This window comes from Natrix helvetica (genome assembly GCF_964273705.1).
Source record: "Natrix helvetica genome assembly, chromosome: 6".
Classification (NCBI taxonomy): Eukaryota; Metazoa; Chordata; class Lepidosauria; order Squamata; family Natricidae; genus Natrix; species Natrix helvetica.
Window position 1 is genome coordinate 32,545,480 of NC_138553.1, and position 25,288 is coordinate 32,570,767.

A 25,288-nucleotide genomic window follows, 5' to 3' on the forward strand; every position below is an offset into this window, starting at 1 on the left:
TCATATATTAAAGTGAAATTTAGTAGTACTTTTTAGATTGCAGTGTTATATATTATTTAAGACATTATTTGCAGTGGAAGTGCTACAGCATACTTAACTATGGTGAAGTAGATTTTGCAAAATGAATTCAGGATGAAATATTAGCATCAAATACTCAGAATAAATATAAATAATGCATGCCTCCTTGAATACTTTCTTGTTGAAGAGTGTTAACATGCAGGCATTTATTTGGAACAGAAAACAGAGTCATTATTCTCTATTGATGATTTAGTTCAAGGATCGTGGCCTATGTAGAACTTGGATAGGAAATCCGTGGGTTGCGGTGTTTCTGTCTCATGAAAATATCTCATTACATGGGTCTTTTGTTTCCACACATTGATTGTTTCTTGGAATTCCATTTTTCCCTATACCAAGAATAAGAGAACAGTTATTACTTAAATTACCAATATGCCAAGTGATAATTCCTGTCAAATCAGTTTTAAGAACAAAATTATCAAAAATTGGTGATAGCTGATTTTTTAAAAAACAACAGCAGGTTTATATTCAGGAGAAGATCAGAATGGGTAAGTAATCCATGGCCCATCTAATTTCAAAGCCCTCTTTAAGAAATAAGACATGTGCTGTAGAATCTGAAATGGAGAAGGTATGAAGATGCATTTTTGCCTCTGGCAAAACCTCTTTCCTTCTTCAATGCTACCACCCTGTAGTGCCTGTTGTAAATCTTGGGGGGAAAGCTGTCCTTTTTTTCATAGAAAAAAAGACAGTCCATGCCTTCTGCCTTGCAAGAGACCCCTTAACTTAGTGTGAGTCTTAGTATTCTGTAGGTAGGCTCTGCACATGGTATCACCTAAAAGTTTCTGGATTCTATCTATGATCCCCTTATGAAGGATGCTTGGAGGGAGAAGGGATATATCTTACAAAAACTTGGAAGAAAATGTTTGGTAGAAACCTCACAGGTCACATCAAAAATGGAGAGAGAGAGGCAAAAGCCCAGAGCCAAATATACAATCAAGGACTCGGACCAAGGAAATAAGACAAAGTGGGAAGCAGGACATCAAGAGGAGATGCAGAGTTTTGCAGAACTACAAAGGAGATTGCAATAGATTCGCTAATAAAAATGTTTCTATACTAAATGTAGAATATGGGAAATAAAACTGGGAGAACAAGGGATCTGACCTTGACTAATAGGCAGTCATAGACAACATCAAAACATGGCAAAGTGTTGCTTATAAGTGGCCCACAGCAAGTTATTCAAGGGGAATTGATGCAGTAGAAATAGTAGGGATGTTGTACTGTCCCAAATATATACAGAAAATTCAGGAATACATGTGGAAATATTGTTAAAAACATTTGGATAAGAGTAGAAGGAAAGAATAAATGATACTGTTGTAGAGCCACCTGGTTAAAAGATAGAGGGCTTTTAAATTTAGATGACCCCTCTTTCAAAGAGTCATGCAATACAGGTAGTTCTCACTTAACAACCATTCATTCTCAACTATGTAGTTATGACAGCACTGGATGAATACCCCCCGTCCTCAACATTACATCCATTACATCTTCCATGCTCCATGATCCAATTTTGGGCACTTGGCAGCCCACTCACATTTACAACTAGAGGGTTGCTTCAACTCCTCCCACCTGCCTATATCCCCCCCAGTATTGCCTTTTTGGCTGCCCTGCCCCGTCGTCCTATGCTCTGCCCTATATTCCTGATGTCCTGTGTTCCACAACTATTGCCCATAGCTGATCTTTGCTTTCTTCCTTCCACTGCTGGAATAACTCTTTCACTTAGCAACATAAATTTTGGGCTCAACTGTGGGTGTAAAGTTGAACACTACTTGTAATAGATACATCTATTAAAGACTATAGTCTTTAAAACTCGGGTAACAAATTTAAGCTTTCACATTTAGCACTTGGGGGGGGGGGGAGCCAGGTGTTCAGCTAAGGGAGTTTGCATGGGGAAAGATGTTCCATGAGGCAGGGTAGCCATAAAAAAAAACATGCTTCCCATATCCCACAAGATGACAAAATTTAAGGGAAGGGATTAGGAGCGTGCCCATCCTATCTGATTGGTACAATGGGTAGATGTTATAGGGGAATGCAATCCCACTGATAACCTGGCCCTCTGCGATATAGATTTCAGCTATGAATGAGGGATTTCAATGATCCTGATATGCAATGGGACTCTAACTGCCAAGTCAGAACTCCAATAAATTCTTTTCATCTCTCTTGACAACTTCATTTGTCAGAAGGTGGAAGAAAGTACAAAGGGAGGTGGGAGAAACATCCTGGACCCAATCCTTGCTAACAAGGAGAAATTGTTGAAGAAATAAAAGTGATTGGCACAGTGAAGAAAAGTGATCATATTATCCAGAAGGAGACTGAATGCTGCCTGTCAGAAGATTGGATTTTTTAAATAAATTTTGAAGGAAAATAGCTTGGACTCAATGGCAACAAATCTTTATAAAGTATTTAGGAAAGCTGGTAAATTCAATGAAACCGTACACTGAAAGTGGAATTATAAAAATCCCTACAAGGAGAAATGAGATAAATCTAAACAGGTCACCACTGATGTGAGTCGAGTTTATAAAATGCTGAAGATAAAAAGGAACACATAAGAAATGGGAGGAGAAAATACAAAGGTGAATAGAAGGTAATCAAAGGCACCATCAAGAAAACTCTTAACTCACAGGTAGCAAACTCGATCGCATCACGTGACCTATTGTGACATTTTTGCCTTGTGGAGCTGGGGTGGGCATGGTCAGTGCATGATGGATCCCCCCTGTGGGCCGCCAGTTTGACACCCACGCTCTAACTTAACAAAAACTAAAGCTTCTGATAGATTACAGAAAATGTTTCTATAGGTATATTAGAAATAAAAGGAAGCTGATGAGAATGTGCGCCCATTGTGAAGAGCAAATTATGAATTGTTAATGAGTGAAGAAATCTGTCTTCTCTCATAAAGGAAGGGTAGGCATAGCTGATCATAATTATAATGGCGGGGAAGGAGGGAGCATATACAAAAAGACTTAAAAGAAAAAATTTGGCTAATTTAATTGAATGGCTCCAAGATATATTACATCCAGAATACTGAAGAAAATAATGGAGGAGATGGCAGAACCTTTTCTTTCAATACTTTCAATACTCAATACTTTTTGAGAACTTCTGATGAGGTTCTAAAAGATTGGAGGAGAGCAGATGTCATCCCTATCTCTAAAAGGGGAAAGACCTAGGAAACTTCAACACTCGCATCTTGACATCTACAGTGGCTAGCTGGTCTGTGACAAGCAACATGTTTCTAAGCACTTGTATAGACAAGCTACAATTAATAGAAGCCAGCATGGGACTGTAATAAATCAATTGTGCTAGAATCTTAACTGCCTCTTTGAAACAGTTACTTGCTTAGTAGAACATATTACCAAATATGTTTAGCATTCAAGGAAGAAAACTCAGATAAAAAGAACTGATACAAATAAGTATTTAATGTATGTTACAATTTCCCACTCTCTTTTCACACAGAATTGACAAAAAGATGAGATAATTATCATCATAACTTCCCTAATACTACATCTGCTATGAATTTAGAATAAATGTTATTTGTCCTACCTTAATAACAAGCAAATCAATGACTTTGGGGTCTGTGACATGGGCATTTTTCATGAAGAGCTCTCGCACCTTGTCACGCCCCTGTTTCACTGTGATCTCCAGTTGGTATGTATGCACTAGACCAGAAGCAAAATAATGATCATGAGTGAAAAATAATCCCATGTACATCAGTTGTCAACATTATCACCACCTCTGATGAAATTAACTTACAGGCTGTTTTACTGAAGATTATGGGACATACAGTATGTGAAAAAAATAATTAGTAGAAAATTCTTTTAAGCTGCAGGAAAATCAGAAACCACTATAAAATACAAGATTATTCTGATCTTACCATGTATCACTAGATTTTCAAGCTATTAGTGCACAAGTGATTTTCCACAGACAAAATTAAATACTATACTAGATAACACCTTGTGGTAATACAGTCTACAGGTATTTAAAAAACACATTTTTGTTATATGTATATAGAGTTACTTTCATTTACCAAGCAGAAGCAAAATTTATGTATTATTTGAGGTAAAGTAATACAATACAAAATCTTAAACTACGAGGCAGTTTTTTATAATTGGGATTCTCAAGTAAATTATGTAGAGGATCGGTTTGATCAAAACTTGGAATTACAATTTACAAGCATACATTTGAAACCCTTGTGGCCTTCTAAATCCAAGTTAAATTTTTAAAGTTTTTCTTTCCACTCTGTGGCTATTTATGAAACTATAACACCAAGTATTTCACATGTGTTTTTTCTGCAAACAAATGTCCTGTACTATATCCTAGCATGCAGTTAATATTTACACGTTTATTTCTGGATCATGATATAGTTTCACTGAGTTTCAGGCTACATTCAGAATACACTGAATATTCAACAATGACAATGAATATAAAGATGAATGAATAAGGATGAATTCTAGCAATCAAAGAAGATGGGGCAAGATAATAGAAAAACAAGATATTAATCAATAGCAGAGTTTGAATTATACTTATGTCATGAATCCTTCTCTCAAATGCATACAATCATATATGCATATATATCATTAATTAATCTTGGCTGAATAATTATCTATCAGGGATGGTGTTGTGTAGTGAATGCTGCAGAATGGAAGGGGTTGTACTAGATGACCTCTTAGGTCCTTCCAACTTTATGAACCTAATCCCAAGTTACTATCTCTCCTACTTATTTATACGTCTAGTCATCAAGGCGATTTAAAGTGCCCATTCCATTTAAGGAATTTCCGTGAAAATGTGAAAGTATCTCTTTGTGATATTCAGATCGGAGAAGTCGTGAAGGAAATATAAAGACAACTCCGGTCTGCGAGGCTTCTTTTCAAACCAAGTTAAACGTTTCCTGTCCCTACGACCTTGACGGCAGAGATCGCGAGCGTAATCACGGCCCCTCACCAGTATTTGGGATTTCGCGGTACCAAGTTCTATATAATTCCCTCACGTGCCGTTTGGCTTCAGCCAAATCCCGACTGAAGATTGGTTTTACTACGGCTCCGACAGCGGTGCCCGCCACCTTCCCAGCCCCGGCAGCCGCCATGTTTCCTATTGAGCTAAACAAACCCCGCCCCCATCCTTTCCTCCGGCGAGTAGGAGAGCGGCTAATATTTTCATTGGCTAAATATTATGACATTCACCTAAAGATGACTGACGATTGGCTAGTTTTATGTCTGGAAGAGTCGGCTATCCACTTACGGATGCTGACCAACAGCGTTGAGGGAATTTAAACTGAACGTTGCCTTAGTAAACTCAGACATGGCTCTGCTACCGCCCATACCGGAAGTTCAGTGTCCCGATGCAGGAGTCCCCAAACGTGGCAACTTTAAGACTTGGGGACTTCAACTCCCAGAACTCTCCAGCCAGCACACCTATGTTGGCTGGAGAATTCTGGGAGTTGAAGTCCACAAGTCTTAAAGTTGCCGTGTTTGAAGACCTCTGCGATGTGGGAATATCAACACAGTTGACATGCGCCAGACTGATTTTACGATTCGAGGGGAGGAGGGGGGAGTAGAGATTTATGTGTGGTGGAAGCGCTGTGACATTAACATTGAAACATTTCTTTAAAATTTGCTTTTTGACCCAAGCAAACACAAAGCACACAAAAAGACAAAACTACTAGGACTGTGACCACTATGAAAACGAGTTAGATGTGTCTGGTCCATATGGTTGAATTTTCAGGCACCTTGTATCAGCCTGGTGAGGTAAACCAGACTGCCAGAGTTTATATTAGAATCTTGCAAATCTTTCTTCCCCATTCCCTTTACAGCTCAAGGAACCAGGAGGGCCTCTTCTTAGGAACCCTTTGCCTGCCCTTAATCCGGCTGTGGGTTAAGTTGCCTTTTATCAGACTTTTCCTTGGCTGCCACTCTTTACCATGTCTCCCAAGGTCATTCACACATCTAGTCACATCTTTGTCTATCTTTGTGTCTTTGCTAGACACAAGGATAGACAGTTTTCTGGCAATTTTCCACTTTTTTGTATGGTGGCAAAAACTCATTGAATAAGCCAAAGCAATTGGAAAGATACAACTTGTTTCTTCATTAGGCTAGTACTGTAAATTACAGTGATTAATAATTTCGGGTCCCGGGTAGAACAGACAGAAAACATGACCAGTAGAACTAATTTTACTTTATTGTAGGGCTAGATTACCATTACCTTCATGTTAGATACTTGTTTCAACTACAGTGGTTTCCACCAAGGTCCTCTGTTCCGGCGGGAACAGAGGTTTAATCCTATTGGTCGAAGGGTCTGACAGCTCCCTATAAAAGGGCTGCTGTCAGACTCAACCTTCGCTGGATTGTTCTCACTTGTTGTACTTAATAAAGAGCTGTTGTTACAGTTAAGCCTGTGTGTGCCTATCCATTACCTGATCTAACATTTCATGTGTATAAATCTCCTGGCATCTCCTTTACAGACTGAAAAACTAGCTGGGGAAGGTTCTTCTGAGTCTTTTTGTCAGCCCACTATGCAGTTGCAGGCTATGCCTTGTTTGCCAATCTGATCTTTCTCTAGGCAATTTAGCTTTACCCCATCTCTCAAGGTCTTTCTCATAGATCTTCCAGCCAGCAAGGGTTAAGAGCAAAAAGACTCTCAGCGCAGTTCTTATGCAGATGTACAAAGAATTGGAGAGGAATATGAGGAAGAGAAACTGTAATGATATTATCTATGTCCTTGGGGTTACAGCGGGATATGCTTCTCTGCTTAGACTTAAAATAGAAATAGAAATGGCTAGACACTGTTCTGCAAGAACTGAGGAGGCGAACTCCAAAATACATGGAAATTTGGTGGCCAACTGTTTCAGATGAATTCTGCAAGACATTGATAGGTTTTCTGTTTACGTTGAATAAATCAGCTCATTAATCATGCTCATGACAAAGAATTCCATCCAAAATGAATTGGGCCACCAATAGATGTTTTGTTTATGTCCTTTTAGATAATTTTAGTGTAGGCTATCTATCTAGTTTTATGTTTGATCTCTTTTTGTGTTTTTTTTTGCTTTGTACACCACCCAGAGTCCATTGGAATTGGGCAGCTATAGTAAATATGCATGAATAAAATAAAATACTTCCTTTGTTTGCTTTGTGTGACAATTGTTTGAAACTGTTACTATAATATTGTTTTTCATATTCTTAACTTTCCTGAAGATTATCCAAAATTGTAGGATTACAGAATTTTGAGAAGCAGTATGGAAAGATACATAATTAGACAATCCTATATTACTATTAAAACAAAATAACTTCCTTTTATCAAATGTGCAATACTAAAAATTGCACCTTAATAAGGATCAGCCTGAGAACTGCAGAAAAAGATGAACACATGAATGAAACCATAAAAATATAACACACAGTTTCCTAGATTCCAATGAGATAGTATGTCAAGCAAGCACCTTTCCTGCCTTTCTCAGCAGGAATACACAAAAAGGAGAAGCATGGAGAACAACTTCATAGTTGTTCATAGTTTCTTAAAGAGAAAAATCATTACCATTTTTTGAACTGAAGATTCTTACTTATGATAAGCCATATTCTAATCAAATGGATAGGATGAATCAAAATGAGCATGGTTAGAAGGCTATAATGGCTGGTCAAGAATTGGAAGACCTTGAAAACTCTATTAGATCAATGATCTAATCTATCTAACCAGAAATGGTTGGTCAGATATCTGCAGGCAATGTAAAATAAGATATACAAGCTTCATACTTCATGCAATATATATTAGGGTAGTAGGCAATTGCAAGGGAGGGAGGGAAATGGGGGGAGTGATGAAATGTAAATATGATGCAAGATTCCCCAAGCATATGATGTTGCAATGTAAATGTAAAAGGGTGACCCTTTCATTGGTGACATCATCATACATTATTATTTTGGTACCATGATCGTAGTAAGGAAAGACATGTTAGTGCTCTTCACTGCTTTGGAAATGTAATTTAGAAAGTGTGTATCAGTCAATAAATATTTAACACATATTTAATAAAAGTTTAATTTTATTAAATGTAGTTATTAAAATTAGTTTAATTTTAATAAATTTGGTTATTAAAAAATAAAGGAGCAAGAAAGATTTACAAACATTGTGAGATGAGATAAAATATTTTCAGATAACAAGGATTCAGCTATACATATTAGAAAACCTTACTTCAACTTTAAAACTTTAAATCAATATTAAAATTATTATATAATAAAGATAGTATCGAGTAGATGAATTTCAAATTATAAACCAAGAAAAGATATTGCATTAATTTCCATATTAACTGAAAATTTTTGCTTTAATTAATCATTATAATTAACTTACGTTTTAAAACTTTATATGAAGAGAACCCCAAACTTCAGATGCAGTACATTATCAATTTGTAGTCCGGAAAGGGTTTGTTTAATGAATTAAATTCTATATCTGATGTATTTTTCAAGTTTGAAGTTAAATTTGACTTTGGAACAGGTTCCCACAACATGCCATTATTTTATAGACAAGATTATATATGACATGAAATGAGAAACACAGAGCATCCTAGCATCCGTTAGCATATTGTAATGGTATGTGGGGAAAATCTTGGGAGACTAGACAAAGAGATGTTGCAAAGGGAACAGTGGGATATTTTAAAAAAAAAAAAGGGGGGGGGGGCTGAATCACTCTTGCAAGTCTTAAGAGTATAATTTCCTATCCCCACGTCCCATTTACAGCCCAATAAATTATCATCATTGATTGCACTATGTTTTCCACTGCTTCTACTAATAAGTGGGTCCCTGTGGATGTGTTTTTAAATTTTGATTATCTCTGAGAACTTATGCAAAAGTATTACATTATCACCCGAATAGGCTGCAGTTTCCATGTGTGGTTATGAAGCACACACAGTTAGTACTTAGTATTTACTATATATTAGTCAGGCAACTTAATAGGCAGCTAAATCCATCATTCGATGCCCACTCCACCCCACTTACCTTTTGTTAGGGAGAAAGAAACTGGTGGAGGTTTTCCAGTGTTTGGTGAGATGGAAAACAAACTCCTCCACTTAGCCTCTTTAAATAAGGACAATACCATCTACTAATATTTTATTGTGACAGAATATAGATCAATAATGGAGACCACACATTTTTTTTGCCTGTTCAAAGGTTGCCAGAATTTAATCTAAATGGAACCTATATATGGCTCGTATGCCATTTAGTATGTCTGTCATTATGCCATTGGGGGATATTGTCTTTTAACAACACTTATTTACCATATCCATGGATTTGCTAATACAAGATGATTTTAAAAAGCTAGTTTACAGTGACATTCCACAGAGTATCTCTGAGAAATCCATTGCCCATATGAGTCTGTTCTTTGCGGTATAGCCACATCCCAGAATTTGAAGTACTAATGTAACTTCATTTCCTAGTACTAATTTTTTTAAATAAACATCTTCTTAGGTATGTTGAATGTTGACATGTCTATTGTACAGAATTTCATTATGCATTTCCATCTTTGTTTGTTGTCTATGGAGCTTCTCAGTCATCCAGGTCATGGTTGTCTCCAAGGTGCTTTTTCAAGAGGCAAATGGATTTTCGGGTTTTTCTTTGAAGATGTTTCACTTCTCAGCCAAGAAGCTTCTTCAGCTTCAGAGTTAAAGAAGCTTTTTGGATGAGAAGTGAAGGTTATTCTTAGCTGTGCCTTCTCGACAAATTCTACTGTTGGTTGTGGCATTTAGTTAGTTTTATTCTGGTTTTATTATTTGGCAATCTTTTTCACATTCATCCAGTTTATATTGTTCTACAGGCACTTCCTGGCCTGACTGCTGTTGCTTTTATAACTGAGCTCTTCCACCTCCTTGTACCAATAATATAATTTGATTTCTGTATCTCCATCTGGTAGGATGTGTATATGTATCATTTTTTTTATTGTTTGAAGACTATGTTAACAATGCAGAAATCAATGGACTAGCAGATATTGATGAACAATTTCCTGCTGCAGTCCTGTTTTTTGGCCATATAGTCTAATTATGTTCTTCTCCTTATGATTCCCAACTTTAATATTCTATCCTCCAAACCCAGTCAACACTTCTTGCTTGCATGTTCCGTCAATTTAATTGATCCTAAAATTAATCAACTTTCTCTACTTCTGCATCAACAATTGAAACTGTAACTTGAATAATCATAATGGTCACTCATGAAATCTAATCAGTTAGACACTGGCTCCATATAGCAACACCCCCCACCCCTTGCTTTGTAACTCTGAAAGCAATGCCATTCCTCCTGTTTTCCATTGTCTTGAATAATAGTGTCAAATTCCCATCCATTTAAAGTTTTGGAAGAACTACTTAGCCCTTTCCTTTGATATATATTAAATTAATAATAGATGGAATAAGATAGGACAGGGTAGTACTCAGGAGACGGGGAGAGCAGGCCCCGTCAATAAAGCAATCTTATTGAAAACAAGTTTTCATTGAACATGGCATCAGCAAAAGTCTTTTAATTTAAAACATTGTGCTATTTTCTAAGTACGAATAATGGAAGCTATACTTATTCTGCTCTCTGTTCACTACCAAAACCACAAAGGCACTTTTTGAGCAAAATATTTTCTGAGAAAACACAGGACCATAGTCTCGATGATTATCCAGCAAGAACATTTCTGCAAGAGAATTTGCATTTCCTAATCAAACCGTTTACAAGAAACAACAAATCTTGATTACCTCCAGAATTCTTACCTAGAAAGCTGGAAATCTTTAGTTTTCAATGGGAAAAGGGTGTGTGATTATCAAATGTTGGTGTGTTCTTATGAAAGAGACACTCTAGCCTGAAGGCTTACTTCTCTTCAAAAGGAGCACAAAATAAGGCTTTTCTTCTTTTCTTTGGGATTTTTTTTGGGGGGAGCCCTGTTCATGTAGTTATAGAAAAAAATCTAGATACATTTTCATTCTAAATTAGCTTTATATATATATGGGAATTTGCCTACTCTTGAGCTTTACTGTGTGTGTTTTACCCCCCTTCCTGTTTTTAATTCTAATTTTAAAAGTGACTTCAATGCACTTTTTGGATGGAAAGTTTGCAGGACTTCCTTGAGCTGGTCTTTACATCCCATTTCATAAACATTAAGTAACACTGGCATGTTTCAACAGGTGGCAGTAGTTAGCTGATCTTATCTCAGAAGCTGGTCCAAGTCAGACCTGGTATTAGAACATGGATGAAGGACTGTCTGGGAATCCCAGGACTTTAAACTAGTTTTTTCAACTGGGAAGTTGAAAACAACATTGTGGAAGAAAGCCAGAAGGAATAACACTGCCAAGAAAACTGCATTTATGCAGTCATTATTCTACCTTTCACTGATTATAATCATAAAGTGTTTCCTCTAATCTTTTTATCTTTACATGTGTTAATCAATTAATAAGCACAAGATTATCTATTTCAAGTCCAGCAACCTTTTATTGACAGTGACTACTAATAAATGTGTCATTAGAACAGCAACTGGCTATCTAGTTCAAAACATCCTATTTCTAATATTTAATATTTAAATATACTTTCCTTTTACCCTTCCCTGCTTTTATTCTGTACAAGCACAAGCTTTTCTATAGCAGCTTGATTGTGGCAACAGTGTCTGTATAATGGAAGTTGACATATAAAATGAAATATAATTCAATATAAAATAAGAACAGCAGGGGAATAATGGTTGAACAATGGTTGAACAATTTATCTTGATTTCCATTTGGTCCTGTTATTTTGGCACTAACCTCAGCGATCTCTTAATGCAAGGCAGGACTAACTCTGAAGGTAGACCTCATGACAATGTCACAGGTAACTTTGAACAATAAACAAACAATAGCTAAGAAATGATAAGATAATAAATAAAAGGCAAATGGGAAAAAAATGATATAGCTTGCAGCAACATAACGGATAGTGTCTCTCCTTGTTGATAATATTCCATGAGCATAGGTAGTTTTCAACTTACAATTTTTTGTAATTTACATTTATTTAGTGACTATTCAAAATTACAATGAAAAAAGTGATTTTTGACCATTTTTCACATTTATGATTTTTGCAGCATCCCCATGGTTACATGATCAAAATTCAGACATTTGATAATTGGCATGTATTTATGGTTGCGGTATCCCAAGGTCATGTAATCACCTTTTGCAACCTTCTGATAAGCAAAGTCAATGGGGAAGTAAAATTCACTTAACAACTGTGTTACTATGTTAAAACTGCAGCAATTCACTTAATAACTGTTGCACAAAATGGGGTGAAACTCACTTAACAACTGTCTCACTTAGCAACAGAAATGTTCAGCTCTATTGTGGTTATAAGGACTACCTATATCTGTTAACGGTTTTATGTCAACTTGGAAGGAGATCTTCAGATTGAGTCCTGCAGGGCTTTTTTTCCTGTGTTGCACACCTTTTCAATAATTTTATTACATTTAGAAATCATATCAACAGAAGATCAAGAACAATAGAATAAAAGGGGACAGCAACTCTCTAGAGTCTGGCACTACAGAACTATTTTACCACCCTTTGAAAGCAAAGTAAGCAGGCAATCCTTCTTCCTTACAAAGTTCCATAATTGGAGTATTATTACTGAAAAGAATATGCTTATCAAACCGTTTTAGTACTACGCGTATAATAGAACTGCTGCTCTTTATAGTAATTTAATGTGAAAAAGGCACTTTCAGATTTCTTAATTTCAAATTGTTCAGGGTTTGTCAGATTTGATTTGTGCTCAGAAACAAATAGGAAGCTAGTAAAATTGTTTTCAATTCCAGGGCAATGTATCTCCAAAGTGTATGGACGCTACTGTATTTTGAATTACCTTTGATTTTCAAACATCTTTCAAGGCAACAACCCACATTTGTCTTATTGAAGATTAGGGAGAAGGTTCATTCACAGTAATATTATCCATGTGCTTATCACGGTCTATCTGATATGTACTAGGTGCAATATTTTAAGAGTATTAAACACAGCCTATCCAGAGATAGGCAACCAGAATAAGTGATCTGGAAGCCATGTTGAATGCTGTATATATTTTCTGCTTGGAGAAGAGTAAGCAGATAAGCTATTCAAACAGACAAGTAAGAAAAATCAAAGATGAAGCTTTTGCTGTTGGTTCAGAGGGCAGTGCATTGATGAGGTTGATTTCATCAGATGATACAATGCATTAACATTAATTGATATAGTCAATGAATGCCAGTTCCCTGTCCAGTTTACAATCTAAATATTGAAGTGGTGTCTTGAAGATACACTCTTGAATATTTTTCTTCCAAACTTTGAAACGTCAGAATGAGTACTTAACTGATAGCTAATTCAACAATGTTTCTTCCAAATTTGTGCATTCCGTCCCAAAATCAGCACAGCTCTTGATCTAATTGTTCAGATTCTAAACAAACTAAAATTTTTTGGGACTGCTCCACTTTAAATATGCTTTGCCTAAACCTTTTGGCACCAAACCTACCAACATGATTGGGAAGTGTTACTAAATATAATATTTATATATAAATATAATAAATATATAAATAGGCTTTGGTATTTGAGACCAACATATGGGATACAAATAGGAATAAAATCCTTTTTTGCTGAATTGTCAATTTTACTTCAAACATTTTAAAATACAAATGTTTCTTAAATCAATTTTTAAGAAAAATACATTAATTTTTTTTCTTCTGCAAGGAGACAAAATGTTTGAATTTTTATATTTTGGAGTCAAAACTGTTACATATTAAGCTTTATGAACTTGCTACTTGTTGCAAAACATGTTATTCTTTCAAAGTCTCCAGAGGGTTTATGAAATTTTGTTTTTTGTGAATATATTGTATTTGAAACTGGTTCAAAATCTACTCATTTGCAGTGACTCCACTAGGATCCTAATGCAATGTATCCAAAATTGCTTGTTGACTTAATTAGTGGCTCTTGTCTTTTCACTGAGTCGTCTTCTTATTGCCTTTAGTGGAACTTTGGCAAAATGCAATTACTTGCAACTAAAAGATAGAATGACCGGTATGTCAAGGAAGTAAAGGAATAACATGGTTAAAGTTTATAACATAGTGCATGGATAAAAGTAGAGGAAAGAAACCCATTTCTTGGCTCCTGAAAACCTCAGGTAAATAACTCTACGGTTATCTTAAGTTTCTTTCGTTCTATCTTTTTGAAAACTGTAAATGTTAATTACAGTTAAAAATATGAACATTATTAAATACATGCTTGGAGAAACCTGTATTAACTATATCTAATGTTCATTAAATGAACCAAAATTTAATTCAGTTTTAGTTTGGTTCCATACACTGCTTTATTTAGTAGTGCCACTGAAAAGCCAAGTGTGATGCTTGACCTACTTTCTGTAGAAGAAAACAAATAACAGAATCTGGGGCATCAAATAGCTTTTAAAAACAAGAAAAAAGTTAAATTATGAATTTCAGGCAGAGATTACAGCATATGCAGAGGGTTAATACTTTTCTCTCCAGCTGTAGTTGCCTCTTGGAATCATGCACCCTTGGAACACTGACAATAGCTATCAGTGGACACTTTTTTAAAAAGTTGTATATAGGACACATTTATATTTTGCAGTCTCCCAGTACTCGAGGCAATATCCTTAGCTTCCCCTCACTAATCCTGTGAGGTAGATTAGACAGAGAGATAAAGACAGCCCTAAATCATCTAATGAGCTTCATGACCGAACAGGGATTAGAACACTCATCTGCCCAATCTTAGTCCAACACTCTTAACCATTATGACACATTGGTTTGCACTTTAGTTGGGACTAAGAAAAGGACACTTGAAAATCAGACAGGAATGTGTTCCCCAGCTGTATTTTAAATAAAAGAAATCAGAAGTTTATTGGCATCAATGTAGAGTCTGCTTTCAATCCGTCCCCAAAGAAATATGGGGACTCATTTTAAATCTGAGAAGTAAAACTAGTAATTCAAATTATAAACAGCAACTGTGGAAAAATGGCTTGTTCACAAAGAAGTGAAATACATTAAATTTCACAGATAAAATTAGATTAAAATGAAGTTTATTAGGTTTTTTGTGGGTTTTTCCTTTTAGTTTTTTTAATATATATATATATATATATATATAAAACTGTTTGTGAAACAGCTATTTTATTCCCATGGCAGAGTGATCCGTGAAAGATGCACTAACCCCTTCTTAAGGCCTTAACAAGAGAAAAAAGTTTTGTTTTCTAAAACTCAAATGTTTAAAATTACACAATGTACAAACGAAGAAAAAAATAACCATGTGGTGTAGGCTGCTAAATTGACATTCCCCCTTCCTCCTTTTGGGTAACAAAAGAAGAGAAGGGCTAACTGAATTTTCCTGGACAGCTTAACACACACTGATTATATCAACATTCAAACATCTTTTGAATGCCCCTTTCTAGTAGGCAAGCCTCATATAGACTGCCTTCAAAAAAGGCAGCAATTCCTTGGAATGATTTGGGAATATTTGTCAGCGGCCAACAATGGCCCCAATCTCCCACCTTTTGGTACAAAGTTATGTATATAAGGTTAAAGTATCTGAATATGAAGCAAGTAGAAGACACTCTTTATTTCACAAACCACATGACATAGTAGTCTTCTGCTTCTTCTCAGGCTTCTTTGCTTAATAAAAATAAATAGTGTTTTTCTTTTTCTTTTTTTTTTAAGAAAAAAATGCTATTCACACATACACAAATACAAGCACCCAGCAACCATTCATCCCCACTCTCATCCCTGCAGACAATTTTGCCAGCAACAAAAAACTTGTATTCTTTAAAACCTGGATCTTCTATTGTGGAAAATGGAGCAGAGAAACAAGTTTGATTAAGAAAGCTCATTAACTCCGACACTCCTTCGGAAAGAAAAAGTGATTACATTGTAAAGGCCTTTTCTGATTTCTAGTTAATACACGTTTATGAGCAAGTTCATACCTATGTGGGTCCTAAAAATGGAATTTAATGCATAAAAAGGGATAGCGCACCTTTCATTTAAAACAAGTCTATCAAGACTAAAAATAGATTTTTAATATATATATATATATTTATCTATATATATATTTTATCCCTCCCTCTTTAATTCTCCCACTTTCTCTTCTCTTCTTTTCCCTCCCCTACCCATAGTCACTATGAAGAGTGTGTCCATGAAAATAGCTGGTTCAGATTCCTAGATCATATTCTGTGATGTTGTCAATCAAACATGATGAAAGAATTGATGGAGGAAGTGCTGGCATTGGTAGGCTTGTCAAAAGAGAGACATGACTGCACAGTGGGAAACAAACGATCTAATCTTGAATGTCCATCGCTTTTATCTCAACAGCCTAACCTGTGAGAGAGAAAAAAACAGTATTACTAACATTTACAGGTATTATATATCCCATTAATTACAGTATTTCTTCCTTTAGTTTAAATATGTTTGCATTTCGGAAGATTGCAAGTAGCTCACAAATAACATATTTTTCTTTTAAAAAATCACCTATTAGGATGCGTATATGTGTAACCCTTTTATTAAGTATAATTTCAGAAAACATGGGTGAAAAATACCATAGTTTGTTAAAATATGTGTCAATAGCTGCAAAAATAAGTTTGGCATAAGAGAAAAAAGAAATTCTGGGTACAATACAAAACTCAAAGAGTAAAATGGCAAAATGGTCAGTGTATAATCTTAATAAAAAGTATAACAATTCAAGCAGGAATGGGTCTCTTAAATACTGTACTTCTCATAGAAAGACAAATTCAGATATTTGGAATTGGGTTTTAGGAAAAGAGTCATGAGACCAATTAAAAGTAAAAGAGTCCTTGACTTACAACCAGAATTGGGACCAGAATTCCATTGCTAAGCAAAGTGGTTGTTAAATGAGTTGTGCCTCATTTACAACTGAACAGGTGTCATAATTGTTAAACAAGTCACTGCAACTATTAAATAAATCATGAAGTCTTTAAGCAAATCCAGTTTCCCCCACTGACTTTGTTGGAAGTTATCTTGGAAGGTAATAAATAGTGATTTCATGACTCCAGGACATTGCAACCATCAGAAATACATACCAGTTGGAAAAAGTAGCCAGATTTTGATCATATGACCTTGGAGATGCTATGACAGTGTGAGAACTGGTTGTAAGTCACTTTTATCAGTGCTGTTGTAACTTTGAATCGTCACTAAACAAACGGTTGTAAGTCAAGGACTACTGGTAGCTTTTAAACAAACAATAGCAGAAATATTCAATTATTCAATGTATAAAGTACAAATATTTAAGTTGGGATGAGTGGTTAGGGAAATAAATGAAAAAGGGGGGGGGGATACATCATTATATTTTTCCACAATAGTTTTTTTAACTCAAGTTTTATTATTGGGTTTTCTCTTTCTTTTCCACATTGTTTCCTTCTATATTTATTCTTGGTTTTTTTTAAAAAAATGTTGTAAAATATAATATTGAATTAAAAACTAATAGCCCTAATATGTTACCATATAGGGAAAAGAACCTTCAAACATCCACAAGTGTTTTTCTGAAGAGCCAAGCATTAGGGAAGGGAGTTATCTCCTTTCATCCTTCTGCCTCTCATAAGGAGTTAGCAAAAAATTAAAACTCAACTGAATTAGCATAATCATTCAGTTACTGGATCCTGTGTTGATTCATTATGCATACTTCCTAGTTTGTAGGAGGCAGGTTAACATAATATTTTTGATGATTTGAGAGTTGGATTTGGCAAAGACTATGAAAGAAATGTGGATAAATTATTAGAGAAAGGGTCTCCAGTCCCCTAATCATCTTTGTTGCTCTTCTCTGCACTCTTTCTAGAGTCTCCACATCTTTTCTACATCAGGGTGACCAAAACTGAATGTAGTATTCCAAGTGTGGCCTTACCAAGGCATTATAAAGTGATATTAACACTTCACGTGATCTTGATTCTATCCCTCTGTTTATGTAGCCTAGAACTGTGTTGGCTTTTTTGGCAGCTGCTGCACACTGCTGGCTCATATTTAAATGGTTGTCCACTAGGACTCCAAGATCTCTTTCACAGTTACTACTATTGAGCAAGGTACCACCTATACTATACCTGTGCATTTCATTTTTCTAAATGTAGAACCCTACTCTTTCACCATTGAATTTCATTTTATTAGATAGTGCCCAATATTCAAGTTTGTCCAGATCCTTCTGTATCTTAAGCCTGTCTTCTGGAGTGTTGGCTATTCCTGCCAGCTTGGTGTCATCTGCAAATTTGATGAGTTCCCCATTTATTCCCTCATCCATATCATTGATGAAGATGTTGAAGAGTACTGGGCCTAGAACAGAGCCTTAGGGTACTCCACTGAATACTTCCTTCCATGACGATGCAGTTCCATTGAGGACTACACGTTGAGTGCAGTTGGTGAGCCAGTTATGAATCCATCTGGTGGTGATACTGTCCAACCCACATTCTTCTACTTTATCTAGCAGTAGGTTATTGTCTACCTTATCAAATGCCTTACTGATGACCAAGTAAACTATATCGACGGCATTCCTCTGGTCCACTAATTTTGTCATTTGTCAAAGAATGCAATAAGATTAGTCTGGCATGATGTTTTTGACAAACCCATGTTGGCTTTTGGCTATTACATTGTTTACTTCTAGGTGCTCACTAATTCGTTGCTTGATTATCTTTTCCAGAATCTTTCCTGGTATTGAGGTCATGCTGCTAGGTCTATAGTTTCCTGGATCTATTTTTTTTTCCTTTTTTGAAGATGGGAACCACATCAGCTCTTTTCCAGTCCTCTGGCAGTTCCCCGGTGCTGCAGGATCTCTGAAAGATATAGTTCAGTGGTTCTGAGATCTCGTCTGCCAGTTCCTTCAGAACCCTGTGGTGTAATCCGTCCGGTCCTGGTGGTTTGTACTCGTCTAGGATAGACAGGGGCTTACTTACTTTTCCTGCATATATTTGTTTTGCAATTCAATAATCATTCCTTCTCTCTGACCAAATCAATTCATCATACTTCTTTTATGCTTATTTATTCAGTACTTATTCTTGACTCTCTTTCTCAGTAATGTCCAGACCTTTTACATATCAAAAACTTACTCCCAGAACAAATATATTTCTCCAGTTGAAAAAGCTGATTATTGAAGCCAAGCAGAGTTTAATAATTTCAAACAAAGTAAAAGAAGAAAATGACTGGCATTCATAATTAGTTATTGATTTTTCTCTTTTTTTCTGATATAATTCAGAATATAAAAACAGAAGTATAATAACCAATTAAAGTACAAGAGACGTGAAATACACAACATTTTTCCTGTTCTCTTTTTCCATTCTTGAATTTAGTTCAGAGCTGTATCCCCATTGACGTTTCATTTTCATTTTATTCCATCAGGATTCCACTCCTAGAAGTTCTTAAGTACTGCTTTTATAAGACACACACACACAGCTAAATAGGTATGTACTAAATCAAATACAAATAATTACAGGGAATCCTCACTTCAATGACCATTTGTTCAGCAAACATTTGAAATTATGGCAGTGCTAAACAAATAGTAAAATTGGTTTTGCAAGTTCTAGCTACTGCAGCACCTCCTCAGTCACCTACCTATCTCCCTCTCCATTTCTGCCCACTTGGCCACCCTGCATTCTGACAAATACCATTCCTCACCCACCCACCCCCCGGGTCCCTTGCTGCCATTTTCTTCCTCCTGTTGCTAATCTGGGATTCCGGCATTGGGCAAGAATGTAGTCTTAGGATGCATGTCGCAAGCATAACAGACTGGCAGAGGGGCTTACCAGGCCCAGTTGGGGAGGAAGCGGCAAAATGGGATGGTGAGGGAAGGTACTCTCGACCACCAGATGAGTCAGGAGAGGTGGCACCAGCTCCCAGCAAAGGTGAAGGCTGTTCGGGAGGGCAGAAGAACTGAAGGAAGTGGAGTGATGAGGACGTGGCACACTGTAGTTGTGTTGGAAGTGTTTCTGGAGTCTTGGCCTGTGGTCTTCAGCGGTGAACCCAGCACTAACAGAACTGACCTACAGGCCATCTGTTCACTCTTGGCCGATCCTTCTTGCAAAGCCTCATGAAGGACCAGCATTTCCAATGTGAGGGGGCATCAGAAATAAGCAACAGAGTACAAGGCGGCCAAACTAGGGGGAGGAGGAGATATGCAGGTGGAGGGGGATTTGAAGTGCTAGTGAGAGTTCATAAGTGAGAGTTCCTTGCCTAACAATGATCCTGGACTAATGACCATAACTGAGACTACTGGAACTGTAGTATAGTCAGGTGTTATTTTTGCCTACTGACTGTTTCACTTAGTGATGGAAATTCTAGTCCCAATAACTATAGGACTACCAAGGACTAGCCGTAGTTATATCTGTAGCCTTCTCTTTATATGTACAAATTCCAGTTTCTCAAGTGTGTTTGCTGTTTATGGTTATTTCATTTTAACTTTTTGAGTTACCATTTATTATTGATCTCACAATATGATTCACTTGTTTAGTTCTACTGCCTTGAATGTAAAGTACTACTCCAATTGATCTATATAAATACTAAATGCCTCCATCTATTGAAAACTGACCTGCTTCCTCCCTAAGAAAGATCCCATAAACAAGGTATAGTACCTTCAGCATGTAAGACAAAACTATAACAGATGATTTTGCAATCATATGAAGACCAGAACAAATATATCACATTATAGTTAAGCAGTATGCATTTGCTTATGCATACTACTTAGCTACATTGTATGCATACACTACGTTAATGCCCATAATTCACCAAATATCTTTATACCTAAAATAAATAGTTTTGTATCAAAACTCAGAGAAAGTATGTAACAGCCAAAGTATCCCTCTTTGCAGGGGCTGAACTATATGCAAGTAAACCATACAATTAGTTAATGTTTGTTTAATTCAATCCTATGTAACCTTCCAGATATTTTGATTACAATGCCTATCGTTCCCTAGTTAGCTATACTACATATCCTGAAGGCACCAGCTTTAAAAAAGCTGATCCAAGATCCCTTGCAAACTAATATACAAATATGAAGTTATCCAATTTAACTTCAAGCATCAACTACCAATAAATCAATCTTCCCTACTTAATATCCTCTCAATTTTCTGCTAAGGGAGATGAATGTGAATTAAAAATCAAACCACGTGGAGGATACCAAGTTAAAATAAAGTTTTAACAAACATTTTAATATATTTATTAATGTAATCATATTGCATAGCCAGGAAACTATTGTATTTTAAAATGAATTCTTCTGTGTGCTAAACTTGAATCAATGTACTTGGGGCTGCTTTAAAACCCCAAATATGAACATAGAATCACAACTAGAAAATATTTAGACACAAAGAATTGGAAATATAATATTTCCATTTTTTTCAGATTTGTGCACATAGCAATTTTTTAGCAGTTTAGTACCGTGTTTCCCTGAAAATAGGACATTAATATTAAGCCTAATCGAGCTTTTCAGGGCATGGGCTAATATAAGCCCTCCCCAATTAGTTCCCCCCCCCAAAACTACTAAAATGCATGTGCAGCTGGTCCGTCATTTCCTCTAGGAAGGGGGAAAATGCCCCACACACCCTACACGCCATTACCCTTTCACGGTGGAAATAGTGGTGGTGACGAACCAGCAGCCTAAATGCCCTGGGTGAGCCCTCTTCGACCCTACTGGCCATGAACCTGATTTTGTCTGGGGAAGGCTACGGTGGTTTCCATGCCCCCCGCTGTGGCCCTCCGGAGTTGGGCCAGGCCCAGCCGATCCATGGATTCTTTGGCAGCCTGCCGCCAGCCCCGGGCACACACAACCAGACCCAACCATCAGTCTCCTACTTTGGTGGTAGCTTTGGGCCCGAACCCAGCGCCTCCTGCCTGCACGGCGGGTGCCTACTCGGCTATTTGGGAGGCCAGCCACCATCCCCAGTTCTCCTGGCCAGGCAGAATTTCTGCCCTGTGGCCACAGCAGTGTCCAGAGAGAAGCACCGCCAAGTCCAATCTGCAGGATGGTAGCGGGCTGATTTTGCAGGCACAGCATGGCCACTTCAAGTATCCCATCCAACGGCTAGAAAACCAGGGCCTGCAGCACCCCCCCAACTCCCCCAGCATTCCTACAGCCTGGAAGAGCCAGTTTTCAATGTGCCCCAGCAGCCACCCAACCAGCGATTGCAGCACTTCGACGTGTGTCCCCCCCTACGTGAACCTCACCAAGAGGCCCCGTTTTGACTTGTGGAGTGGCGGCAGCAGGGGCAGCACAGGCATGCACGGTGTGGCCGCCTTGGAGAGCCACCTGTCACCCTCCCATATCCTGGCATGCCGGGTGACTTCATGTCGCTGGTGCCTGAGCATTTTCTGCCGCTGGGCTCAGATCTCCAGGCAGCTCTGCAGCACCAGAACGCGGCACTGATGATCAAGCAGATGGCGGCCACCCACGGCCAATCCCAGCACCTTTGTCCTCCCGGCCTGCAGCGAGTCTGGCACCACCAACACCCTCATGCTGTCGGTGGCCACAGTCATCACCAGTCCCTGCACCAGTACCCGGGCAAAGCTGCTTTCGAGGCACAGGAACGTGCTTCATTCCCGCCGTCTCATTCTCCAGCGGGTAACGGAGATTTGCTGTTCTGACAGGGAATGGGTAGGTTGCAGGAGCCTCTGCACTGACCCATCCCCTCTCCCACCTGCCAACCCAAAAATTGCACCCCAGCGCGAGACTCATGTCTTACCTTTCCAGCTCTGTCATGTTCCTCGCCATTGTGTCCAGGGAAAGATGTTGTAAAAAAATCTTCTTGTGAGTTTGAGAAGTTTGAACTCGCAAGGTTTTTTTTACGTGTTTCCTTGGACACAATGGCGAGGAATGCAACAGAGCTGGAAAGAGGCGCTTCTCTCCCGCCCCACCTGCCAGAAAATAATGAGCCCCTCCCTCCTCAAAAGGCCAAGCCCTTATTATGGGGGGTCCAAAAAAAAATCCTGTCTTATTTTCGGGGAAACACAGTAGTTTCCTATTCCTATTGTTTCAACTGGAAAAAAATTGTGAGGATTTTTTTGGAATTCAGAAATTTAATCCAAAATGGGAAGAGGGGAGAAACAATAAATAACTGCACAAATGTCCTTATTAGACTTGAGTCATTATATCTACATAAATTTGCAAAAATGCTACTCTTATTTCTCTGCTGCTGCTAAAAAAACCAATGAATGTCTGCAATGTAAGGTTTTAACAACATTTTAGACTTTAATTACCAGAGTTTCTAAAGAATGAAACATACCAATTTGCATTAGAAATGACGTCAAAATGAAGATACCCACCTACTGTAAGTATGTATCGTGAATCAAAACCCACTTCTTGTACTAGTTTTCCAATTTAGCTGTCTACTGACTGGAGGGGGGTACATTAATCCTGATATAAAACTACAATTTTCCTCAAAGCATCCAATTAATTATTCCCATGCCAAGACACTTGAATAGATGGAATTCAGCTTCTGCTTCCCCACTCTCTCCCATTTATACAAAGGCAAAACTGGTAAAAACTGGACTGTACCTTTGTAATTCTCAGGAGGGCAGATTTAAGCTAGATAATTTCTAATTTGATGATCAGAGCAAGACACATAAGAGTGCTATTATTAACTGGACAATGCAAGTCACTTCAAAATCCACATATTTGTAAAGTGCTCATAGAAAGAGGAGGAGGAGGAGGAAGAGGAGGAGGAGACAAGCTACTTACAAAGGCATAAGCAGAAGATTCAGATGCTCTCTTCCCAACTATCTTTTTTTACAATGCAATGAACATGTGCTAAGTACAAGCAATAATAAATAAATACATGACCTAGGCTGGGTTATTCTGATTTCGTTAATGTATGTGTGGGTGTGTGAGAGAGATGGTTGCCTTTTCATGCTTTCCTTATATTCTCAATTAACTCCTTTTACTTGGCTAACAATTTGTCTGAAGTGGTGTTATGTTTTCTACCTGAGCAGGGGGTTGGACTAGAAAACCTCCAAGGTCCTTTCTAACTCTGTTATTCTATTCTATTCTATTCTATTCTATTCTATTCTATTCTATTCTATTCTATTCCATTCCATTCCATTCCATTCCATTCCATTCCATTCCATGCATGTCTATATCTAATCTTGTATCTAGACTTGGCATTAGCCATTTTAGAAGGAAATATTTAATTAAAATATTTTTGCACATGCAATATTGCGAAGTCACATAGCCAACCCTTGTGTTTCAGGATTGATGCAGCTTTTGCATTTCTGGGCTCTGCCCAGGTAAAACACTTTCCTTTTCAGTTTTTCTATAGCTGGGCTAAGGAAAGAAATCACAGGTAAGAAGACTAAGAACTTTCCAGCTGGATAGACTATCAGTAGTTGCAGATGGCAGCCTATTGTAATGATTCTTTTACTGAAGAAAGAAGGGGCTTGCCAAGAAGACTTTAAATTATCTTCAGTGATGATTTAACTGGGAGGAAGCTACATTTATACTATTGCATGGACAAAAAAAAGAGTAAGAAGTCAGTACTAAACTATCCATAAAAAAATACAGCTTCTGGGTTAACTAAGCTAAATCAAATGTCATTGTGAAAGATGATTGTATGTCTTTATTCCCAGTCTTTTCTAAATACAGACAAACTCTTGGGACAGATATATTTGTTGCAATTATATAGTCCCAATTGTTATTATTCAAATTCCAATCATGTGACATTAATATTTATTAAAATAAAATTTTAAGTAAAAGTATTATCAGGAGCCCTGTCCACCCTTCTCTTTTCAGGAATAGTTTCTACAGAGCTGTTAATAGTAGTAGATCACTTTGAAGGGGGCAGAAAAATTCAGCAAAAACTCAGATTCTGGGTGGTTTTCACCAGCCTTTTTCTTCCACTTGACAAGGATTCAAGCCCAGAACCTAAAACTGTGACTTAAGATTGACCTATTGCAAAGGCTGCTTCCTAAATATCCAGTTATCAACAGTTAGCTGAGTTACCTTTCTATTACTCAAGTATGAACAACCTTGTTGAACTGCTTTGTTTTCTGTTAATTAAAAAAGCAGATGACTCGATGTTTTCTCAAATCTACAATTTATTTTTCAAATAGCTATATGACAAACAATTATTTGTGTTAACCGACAAAAATAAATAAGGCAAATAGTTTAGGATACTGAAGCAAAGTCGCTTCACTTTTGTCCCGCACTAATAAATATGACTATTAGTTATGAAATGATTCCATGAGACCAGCACTCTAAAGAAATAAACTGAAAGTTAAGATAAATACCTATTTCTCCCTTAAACTGGAGAGAAAGTAGGAGGGGGCAACTTAGTGA

At 37.2% G+C, this 25,288-nt stretch overlaps 2 protein-coding genes across 5 annotated transcripts in view; both read right to left on the minus strand.

The window, feature by feature from the left end:
• Window positions 1-192: 192 nt before the first annotated feature.
• On the minus strand, window positions 193-5,180 carry NDUFA6 (NADH:ubiquinone oxidoreductase subunit A6). The gene is made up of 3 exons (XM_081958259.1): window positions 5,005-5,180; window positions 3,607-3,722; window positions 193-404 (listed from the first exon to the last, which is right to left on the minus strand). The coding sequence occupies exons 1-3, from the start codon at window positions 5,144-5,146 to the stop codon at window positions 273-275; spliced, it is 390 nt and encodes a 129-aa protein (XP_081814385.1). The 5' UTR covers window positions 5,147-5,180; the 3' UTR covers window positions 193-272.
• Window positions 5,181-15,051: 9,871 nt separating this feature from the next.
• TCF20 (transcription factor 20) overlaps window positions 15,052-25,288 on the minus strand; it is a 62,369-nt gene continuing 52,132 nt past the window's right edge. For all 4 annotated transcript variants that reach the window (XM_081957306.1, XM_081957308.1, XM_081957307.1 and 1 more), the window contains one exon: window positions 15,052-16,353. Coding sequence is in view for 2 of the 4 variants with exons in the window: in XM_081957308.1 (XP_081813434.1) it covers window positions 16,336-16,353 (18 nt within the window). In the remaining 2 variants the exon portion in view is untranslated. The remainder of the gene's footprint in view (window positions 16,354-25,288) is intronic.